The sequence below is a fragment of the Vanacampus margaritifer genome, chromosome 3, assembly GCF_051991255.1.
Source record: "Vanacampus margaritifer isolate UIUO_Vmar chromosome 3, RoL_Vmar_1.0, whole genome shotgun sequence".
Lineage (NCBI taxonomy): Eukaryota > Metazoa > Chordata > Actinopteri > Syngnathiformes > Syngnathidae > Vanacampus > Vanacampus margaritifer.
The window spans coordinates 1923391-1937704 of record NC_135434.1 but is presented as its reverse complement, the minus strand read 5'-3'; the positions used below and the strand labels follow the sequence as shown (position 1 = coordinate 1937704).

The 14314-nt window shown below is 41.5% G+C and overlaps 1 protein-coding gene across 1 annotated transcript; it reads left to right on the top strand.

Moving 5' to 3' along the window:
* Nucleotides 1-142: 142 nt before the first annotated feature.
* On the top strand, nucleotides 143-14106 carry mapk1 (mitogen-activated protein kinase 1). The gene is made up of 9 exons (XM_077561048.1): nucleotides 143-504; nucleotides 7539-7721; nucleotides 8798-8987; nucleotides 9064-9180; nucleotides 9541-9655; nucleotides 9741-9872; nucleotides 10816-10925; nucleotides 10996-11125; nucleotides 11371-14106. The coding sequence occupies exons 1-8, from the start codon at nucleotides 362-364 to the stop codon at nucleotides 11110-11112; spliced, it is 1107 nt and encodes a 368-aa protein (XP_077417174.1). The 5' UTR covers nucleotides 143-361; the 3' UTR covers nucleotides 11113-11125; nucleotides 11371-14106.
* Nucleotides 14107-14314: the final 208 nt, after the last annotated feature.

Here is a 14314-nt window from a genome sequence, read left to right as displayed (position 1 = left end):
TGCGCCTTCTGCAGTTGAGTAAATAAACGGCCATTGTATCGAGTGTTTTTCCCACGCTGAGCACTCTACAGGTCGTCCAGAAGCAGGAAAAGAGGTAAGAAAGAAAAGAAAAAAAACAACGGAGTGGAGATGATCACGTGACCGTGGTAATTTCCTGCTGCACTAACTTGCGCTGCCTGGCCGCCACTCGCAGCTCCTCCGCGGCGCTGTGCTCCCTCCTCCTCGGACTCGCTCACACGCTCGCCCCCCAAGGTCTCCGTCGAGCTCCACACGGACTCCAAAGTCGTCCTTTCCCTCCCCCTTTTTTTTCTGTTGGACTCACGCGGGGGTAAAAACAAGAAGAAACCCACCAGCGCTCATTATGGCGACAGCGGCGGTGTCTGCCCCGGCCGGTGGCCCCTGCTCGGGCCCGGGGACCGAGCTGGTGCGCGGACAGGCGTTCGACGTCGGGCCTCGCTACAGCAATCTATCGTACATCGGCGAGGGGGCCTACGGGATGGTGTGGTGAGTGAGGCCTCGCGCCGACACCCCGAATCCGCCTTACATAAGACAAGGCACCCGCCGCCGCCGCCGGAACACACCTCCGGTTAGCCAGTTAGCTTAGCCACACGGCTAAACGCTGTGTTTGGTGTGCTAGCCGCCGCCACTACCGTGTCAAACCCCGTCAAATTAATTCTGCATTCCGGTAAATGACACACATTTTGCCCTATTTGTATCCTCATCCGGATATAGCGACAGCTAAACGCGACTTTATTTAAAACTAAAGGTGCTTGTTTGTTTGTTTTTTAGTTGAACTCTTCGCGTAATCAACAGATTTCCTTGTTGAGAAAGTGATTTAATCGCCGCGACTGCTTGGTGTTTTTTTCCCTCTCCGTTTTTTCGTTGGCGCCAACGAAGTGAATTTATTGCAGTTAAAGAGATTTAACATGTAATGCATTTTAACGGCGAATTATCCGAAAAGCAAGGTGACGATTAAAACAAACATTTTTACTCATAAGTTTGGTGGTTTGTTTCCAAATCGTGTTAACATGCAGCCATTACAATTCTCTTACGATAAATATCGACGAACGCGAATCGAGTATTGGCATTATTTCAGATTTGTATATGAGTCGTTATTTGGATTGCCAAAAAGTTGCATATTTAATTTAAATATTTCTTTGTGGTCTAGTGATGTACCGAATATCAAGCCATAAAGGATTAAATGTCTGTTACAATTTTGAAACTTTCGGGCATTTCTCCTCTTTCCTCAACGCAATGCAAATGTTTCCTTTTACAAGGTGAAAACGAACGGCGTCTTGTAGCGTTTGCATTGTGTTGCATTACAGAAATATCAGAAAAGCCCGGATGTTTCGAATTGTCAACAAGTCACGGCAAAATATCCACTTTCGTTTATTTTACAAATTTCATACTTAAAAAGTCAAGTTGCCAATGCTGTGTGCGCAACAATACCGTCAATGTAAGCAGTGCACATGAGTGGAGATAAGATTTGAGCTACAAAAGTCGTTTAAAAAAAAAAAAAAACAATAAACAACTATCTTATCTTGTCAAATAAACTTGATTATTTGATTAAATTGATCAATTGCCCAGCTCTAATTTGATATTTCTGTGTAACTCAACCAACGGTAAGGACGTTAAAAACATCAACAACAAAACACATTTGGTAGGGGTGCATATTTGGTGTACTTCTTAGTCTGAATTTATCATTTTTATTCAAATAATGTTTTGTTTGTACACAAGTATCGACTCATCTACATAAATAGAGAGTGTGAGTACTTTTTGCTACATCTGATTGCAGCCTTGAGATTGTATGAGCTCACATTACGTAATTCAAGCGTGCTGCTGGTGTGTACGTTTGTGTGGAGGTTTGTGCCTGTCGCGGCTGCCTTGAGCAACGCTTGAAGACGCCAAACCCGCCCAAAGCACACATTCGTTTAAAAAAAGAAAAGTATATATATATATATATATATATATATATATATATATATATATATTATGAGAGAGAGAGAGATTACAATTGCTAGATGTGCTACTACTGCTTTAAAGCACTCCAATGTAACAATGACGTAATTGTACTCATGTACTGTCGCTCCTATTTTCAGCAAAACCGCACCACTCTGCTCATCTTTTTTTTTTTTTAGCACGAGGCAAGTTATTCTTCAGGTAATAATCCTTTATCAAGCCCCACGCTTTTATAGCTCAACTTCAAAGTATTTTTTTTTTTGGGGGGGGGGGGGTCATGTCATAGCTCATTTCAAGTGTAAAAATGCTGTAAATTGTTAAAAAAAAAAAAAAAAACTAAACTTTTAACAGTTTTGCAGCTTGGCTATTGGGAGTGTCACATTAGCCAAAAACGTTAAATAACGTTTCGTAAAATCCTATGGAGGAGTGCCAAAGACGTTAAAAGACGTTTTTTTTTCAAAACTGGTGAAACTAACCATTTTCTATTGTTGATTACTCAAAAACGGAATAAGGTAGAAACAAACTTTTTTTTTTTCTGATGGAAGATGAGAGTCCAATCTTGTTTTGGCAGTATGTGTGTTTCCATAGTCCAAACACATAATTTTCTATGGACCTTGAAAGATCAGGCAAAATGCTTAAAATCGGCTGGCACCCACGGCATCCCTTTTCTGAAAACGTCTGGCAGTCAAAGAGTTAAAAAAAACAAAAACTAAACTTTTTAACAGTTTTGCAGCTTGGCTATTGGGAGTGTCACATGTCAAAACATCAAGTTCAAATTTTGGTTCAATCCCTTTTGTAGTTTGTAGTGCAGCACGTTAGGTTTGTCGGTTGAAGGTTCACTCGTCCATAGCAATGTTATCACGGTGGTTATCTTTATGAGCGGCGCACGTTAAACAGTCTGGTGCGTGTCTGTGTGGCCCACCATCGTTGTTCTGAATATGATGTCATTTCCTGAACAGCCCCCCTCCAATTGCGACCATTTAAACAATATTTTTAAAATAAATTTGCATCGCAGTTGTCTTTTGAGGCCGATATCAATCCGGATATTTGGCAGGAAATTCTGATAACTGAAAAATCAGCCAATTAAAAAAAATATATATATATATATTTTAAATAAATAAATAGAGCAACTTTTCTGGTCCCTTATCGTACAACAATAAAGATATGAACTACAGTACATATGTTATCATTTGACTGTTTTACAATATTTTCGTTTCGTTCAGTATTCATTCAACTTTACAACAAAGAGAAACCCATAAAAATAAGCAGATATTTTTTCCCGTTTTGTTTGTTTTTAAGAAATCAATTTTTTTGCAGGGAAGGAGATGTTTCAATGTTGTTATCTTTATTTTATGTTGTAATGTGTTAAAAAAGAAAAAAAAGAAAATATTTTTAATGCTAATTTTAGACGATTTATTTGGCCGGTCGATTAATGAGTCAGGCCCTCTTTATTTTGCCATTACAAACAATTTACTTGATTTAAAAAAAAAAAAAAAATTACAACTATGGAAAATGTTCACAATTTGGTTAAAATTTTAATTTTTTGTGACTTTTCCATTTTGTCGTTGATATCATGATATCGCGATGCATGGTATCGTTGTCCCGTTCTCCACTCGCTCAAATATTGGTATATCGGCGCAGTCCAATGTCACTCTTGACTTAATTTTCATGGAGCGAAAACTATATTTTCTTTCCATGCATTTGTTGCCAAGTGACAGCCGGCCGGGCTCTACAGAAGCACCCATGTCTGTCAGTTTTTTTTTTTTTATTTATAGTTTTTTTCCCCCAAAGCAGAGCAACGGTGTAGTTGGCTGGACAGAGGCGTTACAATATTTCATTTGTGACTTGGGTTCCTTTTTAAAGCTCTCGGCAAAGTCTGAACGCCGCCTCGCCGTCCTCGTCGACGCCTCGCACTGCTGCTGTCCTCTTGAAACGCCATTGTGGCCCTCGTCTCCGTGGCAACCGCTCTGCCTGTGACATCATTAGCACCCCCACTCGCCTTTATAGCCAATGGCAACGGATGAGAGGCTGAGGAGGAGATGTCGTTTATGAAACCCTGTTTAAACAACATTTGTACACAGTCATTAACTACGCCCTCATCGTTATATCGGGAGATTTACAAATAGAATTGTTTGGAATGAGAATTGGCAACTACTGATGTTGGGATATTGGGTACTCGTAGAGGCAGCCAATACCAGCCACAATACTTCTGGTATATATATATATATATTAAAAAAAATCGGACCGATTAAATCCTCCTTAGCAGTAATTGCCGCTATACATCATTTGCATCATAAACTAGACAAAGTGCCATTTTTGCAGAAATTGCGTGAGAATGCTGAAAAGCTGAATGCATATGCTTAAATATTTTTGGTGAAATTATAATCCATTTCCTGTTATGATAGTCAGTTGGTATACATGTATATGACAGGTGGGATTCGAACCTGGAACCTCCTGGGTTAGTGGACAATGTATTTTGCCAAGTGTGCCACTAAGCAGCATCAGACAGCTGGTAATGATTGTCAGTCGTGTTTATGGAAGTGGGCGTGGAAAGTGGCATTTGAATGTCAGTCCCATTGAAAAGGAATGGGGAACAGCTGATATTTAATTGAGTTAAATTGTGCCAATACTGTAAGTAATGCGGAATCGGACGATAAATACCTCGGAAGGCGTGAATTTTTGAAGCAAGTTGAAATTTGAATGGTGTCAATCGGAAGTGTTACGTGGGAGTTTTTTCCACGGCAAAAAAAAATTGTGGAGACAATAACATATTGTGGGAATGCTGGAAGTGCAACTTTTGTAAAAAGAAACTCCTCAAGTCACTTCAATAGAGCTGTAATTTTTTTGGCACCAAAATGCCACAAGATGGCAGCAAAACACTCCTGTCATCAAAGTTAAGCTATTTTAACTCACTTGAGAAGTGCCGTAAGATTGTCAGAACACAATTCATCTTACTTCATTCAGCAAGTCCTTCCTTAGCTTGTTAATTGATTTCAAGTAACCCGGGAGCAGGTAAATGCGTGGGCTTGCGTTGCGTTCAAAGCCTCGTCACAGCATCGGACTTTGCCGCATTTGCTCCTTAGGTGTCCCCTTGTTACCCGAAGCGCGGCGAGGCGCTGCTTCCTCCGACCCTTCCCCACGTCGTCATGGTAATAATGCCGTTACATAACGCCGCGGCGGATGCGGCGCGAAGCCTTTGCATTCCCCGTCTCCATGGCAACACCGCCGGGGACGAAGAAGCAGGAAATGCGACGGGCCCGCATATATATGCGCCCTGACATGATAGTATTTCTTTGTATCGTTTGAAAATGGAAGATATTCACCCACCCGAGCTGCCAAGTCATGAGCGGGCGCTCACAGGCGCATTTTCAGTCGGCTAACTCAAGATTGACTTTGTTGTTTTGAATTTCTGCTCGTTAGGTGGGCAGGCCCTCGAACTGCTGCCATATTGACAGGCTGGCGTTGTTATTTCAAGTTGATAATTGTCCTGCGCTCAACCTCCCGTTTTGATTTCACCAAACTAGTCGGGCCTGAAATCATGCCAAACTCTTGTGGGTGCAGCCAACAAATCAAACGACAACTCGGTTGCTTTAGTGATGACACAGCATAATGTCATTTATCGTTGGGGCCCGACTGATGTGCCGATGGATCAATGATGTCATTGATGGAATCCGCAAAAATGAGACCGTATAGAAAACAATCTCGGTTTAGATAGTTTCAGATTATTTTCCCAATTTTTTCTATTATTTTTAGACAATTTTGCACTACAATGTATTGAATGTTTATCAGCGTTACAGGGAGATTTTTAGGGTTCAATTATTCAACCCCCCCTCCCCCCACAGCCCACAAATTTATTTTAATGGCCGCCAATTAGCCGCAAATGTTTTAAACTGCTAAACTTTTTACGACAACCTTTTTTTTTGTGGGCGTGAATGTTTAAATTTCAATATCTTTGTCTTATGTTGCAACGTGTTAATCCATACATCCATTTCATGAGCCGACTATATGTAAAAAATATATATATATATTTTAAAAAATCTGTTAAAATCATCCAACACTTTTTTTTGTTTAGGTTATTTTTTTGTGTAAAAAAAAAAAAATCTGTTTTGGTTGTGCCGTAGTATAAATACGTTAAAAAGATGAGCATGTTAGCATCATGCTGAGTGCAACACAAGCGGCCATCAGTATCTTGCAGCGCTGCCTCCCACACACACACACACACTTGTTTCCTCCCACACGCACACGCACACAAATGTGCGCGTGTGTGTGTGGGAGAAGGCTCCCACACACACACGCGCACATTCTTCACAGCCAAGTGGAAAGGAAGGTCAGTCACATTTCCCTGGCAGAAGGCTGGCACGCCGCTGTTTACATTTGGCCGTCACCATGGCAACCGCTTTTCTTCTTCTGTCACACAACGTGGGCGTTCTTTGCTCTCTGCGGCGGTAAAAAAAATAAAATAAAAATAAAAATCACTACGCCGCCAAAAGGGGGAGAAGAAACCAGCAGCGCTCGTAGTAATAGTAGTCGTGTTTGTCTGCGTTCTCATGACATCAGAGCGCTCGCATGATATTGCTCGTTTACGTTGGTGTCAGGTCTTGGAAGGTGGATACAAAAATAAGACGTACCCATACGAGGCGACCATTTTGTTTGTTGTTGAACTATACAAAAATTTGGCAACGTGCACAGAAGTTTGTGGGCGTGATAGGCAAACACGTTTGGTTTTTAAAAGCAACACTTAAGCCTGGTCACTGGTGAAAGAGTCACTTCAATTATAAAATAATTCCTTATTTCTCATATTTATAGTGGTTTGCAGTGTAGTTAATATCCAAACATTTTGGTCATTCATTTGCTCATTTTATTGTTATTATTTTTTGCATTTTATTATTCACAGTAAATCAATAATTAAATTTAATTTATTATTATAATTTTCATAATCAAATAATAAATTCTCATTTTTGTTTATCATGTTTTTAAGTAGAATTAACTAACCAGTTACTTAATTAAAGAAAAAAAAATTCCCCAGTAATTAATGGCTTTTTTTAATCAACAATTTAAATAATTAAAAGAAATGATGTTTAAATACAATTAATAAAATGTTTTAAATAAATATATTTCCTCATTTTATTATGTTTTGTATTTTATTATTCACAGCAAATCAATAATTAAATAATTTTATAATAATAAAAATGTATGTTTAAATTTTATATATATATATTTCAATTGATGTTTTATTTGTATTAGTTTTAACTAATTACATTTTATTGACTAAATATGAACTAAAATATTTAAATATATATTTTTAAAAAGTCCTGCAATGTTTAATTTTATGACTCCATTTACCAAATGATCTCGTGAGATAGACTAATTTAATAAATACAGCCAAATTTTGGCTAAAATTGACGTCAAAATTCCTTCGGGCGCGCATCGCACATGTCACGTAACCAAACACAGAAAACAGGATGAGCCTGCGATGCGAGCCCAAAGAAATGTTGACGTCAACGGCGATCTAACTTTGCACTCGCAGGTGACTGACGACGACTTTGCCATGTTTTTTTTTTTTTTTTTCCCCTTCCCAGCTCGGCGTACGACCGCGACAACAAGCTCCGCGTGGCCATCAAGAAGATCAGCCCCTTCGAGCACCAGACGTACTGCCAGCGCACGCTGCGCGAGATCAAGATCCTGCTGCGCTTCAAGCACGAGAACATCATCGGAATCAACGACATCATACGCACGCCCACTATCGACCAGATGAAGGATGTGTATCCTTGACTTGCTGACATCAGTCCAGACTTCTACAGTCCCTTTATTCTATCAATTAATTCAATAGAAAAGAGGGCCCGACCGATATGCTTTTTTTTTGTTAGGCCGATGCCGATTTTTGGCAGGAAAAAATTCGCTATTAAGATTCTCTGCTTTGAATGAAAAGTCCATTGTATGAACTTGAACTCAAAACATTTCATGACCTATACAAGGTTATTGTGTAGATTTATGTCAATAATAAAACCATTCTTACTTGACAAAATAAAACAAAGTGAAATAAGAATAGAATAAACAAAAAATAATAGCAACTGAAATTACGGTAAGAACAGATGCTGACTGTCCCTGTGCAGTTTGGCCTCTTGGGGGCAGTGTGGTGCCGTTCATCCATGGCGTACACACTTAAAGTGAGTACAGTTGCGATTGAATTCTATTAAAATAACTTGTTTTTCACACATTGGGAAGAATTTGTGCCTTTTGCGTAGTGTTATCTTACCTGTGGGTATGTATTCCCACAGCATTTGTGTGTGAATATTTGTTATTTGAAGGAAAAACACTCCCGAAGGCGATGCTAACTTCTTGTTAGCATCTGAATTGGGATCCTCCCTTCGCTTTTAGCATTAGCGCTAGGCTAGCGATGTTTTAAAAATGAAGCATGTTTTGTATTTAAATATCCAGTGGATGTAACTTAGGTGTCATTAAACAGCTTAAAGGACGCTTAGGGACAATAGAATAATATATGCTTGCTGGTTGCTAATGCTTTGCACGCAAAATGGTTGTTGCATTCAGCGTACTTTCACAGCGCCGCGGTTTTCTTTGATAACGTTTTAATGGGAAAATAATCGGCCAGATGGCCGATTGTTTTGGCCCATGTTTGAAGGCCAATAATCGTCCAATTTATCTGTCGCGTCGTTACAGATAACACAAAAAATAAACTTGCCACACTAAACTCCATATGACTGAAGCTCAAAGGTCTTTGCACGCAACACAAACCTCCTCTCACTCAATTTTTTACGTAAGAGGACTTTTGCAACCATCCTAAAGCGCGTGAACATTTCCCTCAACTTGAACGTCTCAGTTACATCGTGCAGGACCTGATGGAGACGGACCTGTACAAGCTGCTGAAGACCCAGCACCTGAGCAACGACCACATCTGCTACTTCCTCTACCAGATCCTGCGAGGCCTCAAATATATCCACTCGGCCAACGTGCTGCACCGTGACCTCAAGCCCTCCAACCTCCTGCTCAACACCACCTGCGATCTCAAGGTACCGCCCGACGTCCATTTGGACGCGTTTTTTTTTTTTTGCGTCCTCCTCACCGCCGTCCTTCGCCGATCCTCAGATCTGCGACTTCGGTCTGGCCCGCGTAGCCGACCCGGACCACGACCACACCGGCTTCCTGACGGAGTACGTGGCCACGCGCTGGTACCGAGCGCCCGAGATCATGCTCAACTCCAAGGTGCGCTTGTTTCTGATCTAATTGACAGGGAATGTTGTGTTATGAAGAAATAGACTTTTGAATATCTTGTATGCAAATTGGGATGTAAAAGTGGGGCTAATTAGCATAATCTTGCCCCCGCATCAGAGGTGCCAAATCCAGGTTCCGAATGTAAAAATCCAGCCATAGTTTGGCTTTAGCCTCAGGTGCTAGTTAACTAGCTCCCTAGCTAGCTCCCATGGTGCTCATTTACCTGCTAGGGAGCTAGCTAGCACTAGGCGCTAAAGCCAAACTGTGCCACCTTTGCTTTTGTTGCTTAGAACCACAAGATGGCTGCCCGCGTTTGTAAAAAGGCTCTTATGTCTCCCGGTTGACTTTCAGGGCTACACCAAGTCCATCGACATCTGGTCTGTGGGCTGCATCCTGGCTGAGATGTTGTCCAACCGGCCCATCTTTCCCGGGAAGCACTACCTGGATCAGCTCAACCACATTCTGGGTACAACCAAGGTTTCTTCTGGGTGTTTTTTCTTTTTCTTTCACCTCCCATCATCTCCAATGTGAATCTCGTTGCCCTCCTTCAGGTATCCTGGGTTCTCCTTCTCAGGAGGATCTCAACTGCATCATCAACGTCAAAGCTAGGAACTATTTACTGTCTCTCCCGCTACGCTGCAAAGTACCCTGGAACCGCCTCTTCCCCAACGCTGATGCCAAAGGTGTGAGAAATCGAGGAAATGCAGTAAAAAAAAAAGTATTCGGCACGCTCGGCGCATGCTTATAACTCTTTGACTGCCAAAAACGTTAAATAACGTTTCGTAAAATCCTATGGAGGAGTGCCAAAGACGTTAAAAGACGTTTTTTTCAAAACAGGTGAAACTAACCATTTTCTATTGTTAATTACTCAAAAACAGAATAAGGTAGAAACAAACTTTTTTTTTTCTGATGGAAGATGAGAGTCCAATCTTGTTTTGGCAGTATGTGTGTTTCCATAGTCCAAACACATAATTTTCTACGGACCTTGAAAGATCAGGCAAAATGCTTAAAATCGGCTGGCACCCACGGCATCCATTTTCTGAAAACGTCTGGCAGTCAAAGAGATAATGTATGCGTCATATAATTGTGATGGTTCCTCTCGCCAGTTATTGACGATGGCTGCCTCCTTGCTCAATCGAACTAAACCCAGTGACTAGAAATAATCTATTGAGTAAAAAAATACTGTGTGTGTTTGGTAAATCCACATCATGTGGTTTGTTGACCAACTAAAATTGACAAAATACAAAAAACTTGGTGTACGATATATGGTAATGTTAACAAATATGCACGTTGACACACGAGCCGTCTGACCACAACTTGTTCCGAGTCACTCAACACGCAGCGTTCAAAGCAAGCCAACTGTACAGCCTCATTTGTTGACACCCATGTCACTCACCAGGCCAGGCTCCGCCTTTTAAATCCATACACTCGTTCACATACTCCAGTAAAATGTCAGTATGGCGACCCCAAGTGGACTAAATTAATACCTGCACCTCGCTGATGCCAAATCAATTTATATTTCCATTACCCAATGAGATAATTGGTCAATACTCAAGCTGGCCTTATGATTTGGTATGGCTCCCTCTAGTGGACAGTTTGATACATTGCAAATATTTTGTATATCAGCATTGGATCTGCTGGACAAGATGCTCACTTTCAACCCCCACAAGAGGATCGAGGTGGAAGAGGCCCTGGCGCACCCCTACTTGGAGCAATACTACGACCCCACCGACGAGGTGAGTGACGCCCCGGCGACCGATCGCGTGCGCTCTTCTCCGGCGGTGACGTTTGCGTTTTTGCCCGCAGCCCGTCGCCGAGGCGCCCTTCAAGTTCGACATGGAGCTGGACGACCTCCCCAAAGAGACGCTGAAGGAGCTCATCTTTGAGGAGACGGCACGCTTCCAGCCCGGGTTCCGGTCCTAACGCCTTAACGCAGGTCAGTAAAAAGCCCCACGAAAGCAAAAACCGAGCATGTCAACGTACGTGGTCTGCGAAACCTGTGCCAAATTTTCATTTCAAATCCCGTGAACGTTGAAAGTAAAGCCTCAAAGCCAGACGGACATTTTAGATGGACACTGTATTGTCTGTTGACGTATGCTCTGTTGCAAAATGGTGGCGCTATTGACCATGAAAAATAAGGAGTAACACAATTTTTTATTTTTTATTTTTTGGGTCCTGCAGAAGATTCGCCACCGCTGCCCCCCCCCCCCCCCCAACCCAAACACCACCACCACCACACTGTTATTGCTGTTTTTTTTTTGTTTTTTTTAATTCCAATTGTTTCCCAGAATTCTCGGCTGTCGCTCATCAAGTCCACTTTGCTCAGGAATGGTGTCAGGAATCAATCAGTCTGTCGTTCCGGGATGAGGAGGGTGGGCCAGGGGCTCGGCTTTTGGGGGTCCATCGCAGCTCGGGGTGATTTTCATCCCCCCCCCACCATTTTTTTTTTTTTTTGTGTGTATTTGTTGCCTGCACATCATGCAGAAACAACCCCCACCCCGCCACCCCCCGGAAAACGAGCGATTTATGCAATGAGTCGACATCATCAGCCACAAAAACAAGCCATGGTTCTGATGGTTCTCCTACAGAATTTTATTGTACATGACGCTTCTGTTTTAGCCTTCGCGGGTCAGCACGGGAAAGTCTTAATGTGTTTGAAAGGGAAAGAAAGAAAAACATACCCTCATAAGTTTATCCTTTCTAAATTGTAAAATGTGTTTATGTTGGGAAAGCGACTGTATTTTCCTCGTGCGTGCGTGCGTGGCCTGCTGAGAAGACAATTGTGCCCCCTCTGCATGACTGTTAGCAGCTGTGTATACAAAGAGCATGTCAAGTGCCACACGGGCCTTTACCGTTACGCCTCCAACAAGGTGCTTCAGCGTCCTCATATTGACTTTTTTTTTTTAAGCTTGGCCGCCGTCCGCCCGTGAGCAATGAATGGCTCCTACAAGATCTCAAGAGCCGCCTTCTGGTGTCCGTTATTGCAACACCAAAACTCTCTTGGGGGTGGGGGGGAAGGCAGGTTCCGCTCCATTTTTTTAGGCAGCACTTAAGCTCCAATTAGCTGGCAACTAACTAAAAAAAAAAACTGCGAGATAGTTGGAGGACGTCCCAAAAACCACAAATGGAGGACAAAAAGCTGTCGGTTCCGTTCGGCATTTTAACATAGCACTTCAAATTAGCTGCTTTGCTAAGGATAGTTTGGGACACTGCTTTTTCCTCACAAATGTGAATGCAGCACGAAGACAAAAACGCAACTCGATAGTAGATTACTTTCCCCTCAAGAAATAAAGCGAATTTGACACACAAACTTTTTTTGGGGACAAAGCTCTTGAAATTGTCACTAAGAACTAGAGTTGTGCTACACAAATAAACTTGCCTTTTTTTTCTCACAAACAAAAATGCAGCACCAAGACCAACCAGCCTGACCTGAAAATAATTCTGACTTGTGTGATGCTCCCCACAAAACATGAAAGCAACGTGAGCAGTTTTTGAAAAAACTCTCAAATTAGCTAACAGCTAACAAGCTAGCTTGTGTGTGCTTGTTGTTTGGGATGTGTTTGGTAGTCTGCTTTCTCCACAAACGAATGCAGCATTAAGACCACCAAACTTGACTCGACCACACACCCTTTGATCTAAGCTAGCTAGCTAGCTTGCTAGCTAGCTAGCATTGTTATGAATCTGGGATGCTACTTTCCCCGCAAACACCCAATGCAGCTCAAAGACCAACGAACTCCAGTCATTTTGTTTTTTAGGGGATGCTGTTTGTCACCACAAAAATGAACGGAACATTAAGCTAAATGAACTCAACTTTGTCGGCAACACACACGCTGTTAGCTGCCAGCTAACCTGTAATCGCTAATGTGTTTTAGATGCCCCCCCCCCCCCCCCCCCCCCCCCCCCGCGATAAATGGTGAATCCATAATGAAAGCAAACAAGCTCAACTCAAAAATGTGTTTTGACATCACACATACTTGCAATTAGCTGCCAGCTAACCAGCCTGTGGGCGCTCCTTGTCGTTAATCTCTTAAAGAATTTTTATAAAGTAATTGCTTTAATTAAGTAGATGTGGCCTAGCCAGAAGTTTTCTTAAAGGAACAGTCGACTTTAAATACTTATTTTGCACTTTGTCAGCTGAGCAGATACAAAAAAATAAATGGTCAAACGCGGTGTCGGCGGCCTGTAGATATACGCGTGTACGTATTTGTTTGGAGGGATGCGTTCAAAGGCACCTGGAAACAGCAGCGTCCGAACGGTGTGTGTGTGCTGATCAGCGCTTGTGCTCCGTTCTTTTGTGTCTGTTCGTGCCTTCTTTGACGATTCCGTGTGCAGCTTCTGACGATCAATCAAAAAAAAAAAAAAAGTGAGCTTTGTACATTTTAAGATTTTGTTGCTACCGTTGTGCGTGTGTGTGTGTGCGCGCGTGCGTGTGTGTGTGCGATTTGTGAAGAAAAACATTTCTATTTTCCCTTTTGTCCTTTTGTGCAGATATTTTTACTGTCCGATGAATGTTCTGTTTCTATCAGACACTAAATGATCTCGTTGCTTCACCGTGGTTTGATCAATTGTAAAGAAAGAAAAAAATATTTCAAAAAAACAAAACAAAAAGCTCCCGCTTACGTTTTTACCAGTGCGTTCACCTCAATTTTGTTTTTTTTGGTCAGTTTATTTTGCTGTCGTGTGAATAATTTTGCTGTTATTGTTGAAGACTGTTTTAAAAAGTGAATTATTCAGTGATCTTTTGGAAGCCAGGAAGAAGAAAAACACACAAAGAAGTAAACGATCAGTATTGAAGTGACTGGACCGCTCTCAACAATCAACACGTACACAATTGCCAAATAGCTTTCTTTCTTTGGAGCAACCAATTCTAAATGTATTTAATTAGAAAATGATCAATAAAAACGTGTTCTACCCCAACATCTACACGCTTGTTTACTATTGTGTCCATTATTAGTGGTCATTTTCAAGACAGGCAGTCATGCACAACCTTGCAATTTTTGCAATAAATTAAAATAAGAGTACACTTTTAAGCAATGTTTTTATTACCCAACTCTGCATAGAATATTAGTTTAGCTTTACATATTGTAGTATCCTTCCATTAATATTTTAAATGTAAAATGGAGTG

Bases quoted from the DNA above. Each gene is read 5' to 3' on its own strand.
- mapk1 (XM_077561048.1), top strand. From the start codon at position 362: ATGGCGACAGCGGCGGTGTCTGCCCCGGCCGGTGGCCCCTGCTCGGGC. The intron at 8,988-9,063 runs GTACCGCCCGAC...GCCGATCCTCAG, and splicing joins ACACCACCTGCGATCTCAAG to ATCTGCGACTTCGGTCTGGC. The intron at 10,926-10,995 runs GTGAGTGACGCC...TTTTGCCCGCAG, and splicing joins ACTACGACCCCACCGACGAG to CCCGTCGCCGAGGCGCCCTT.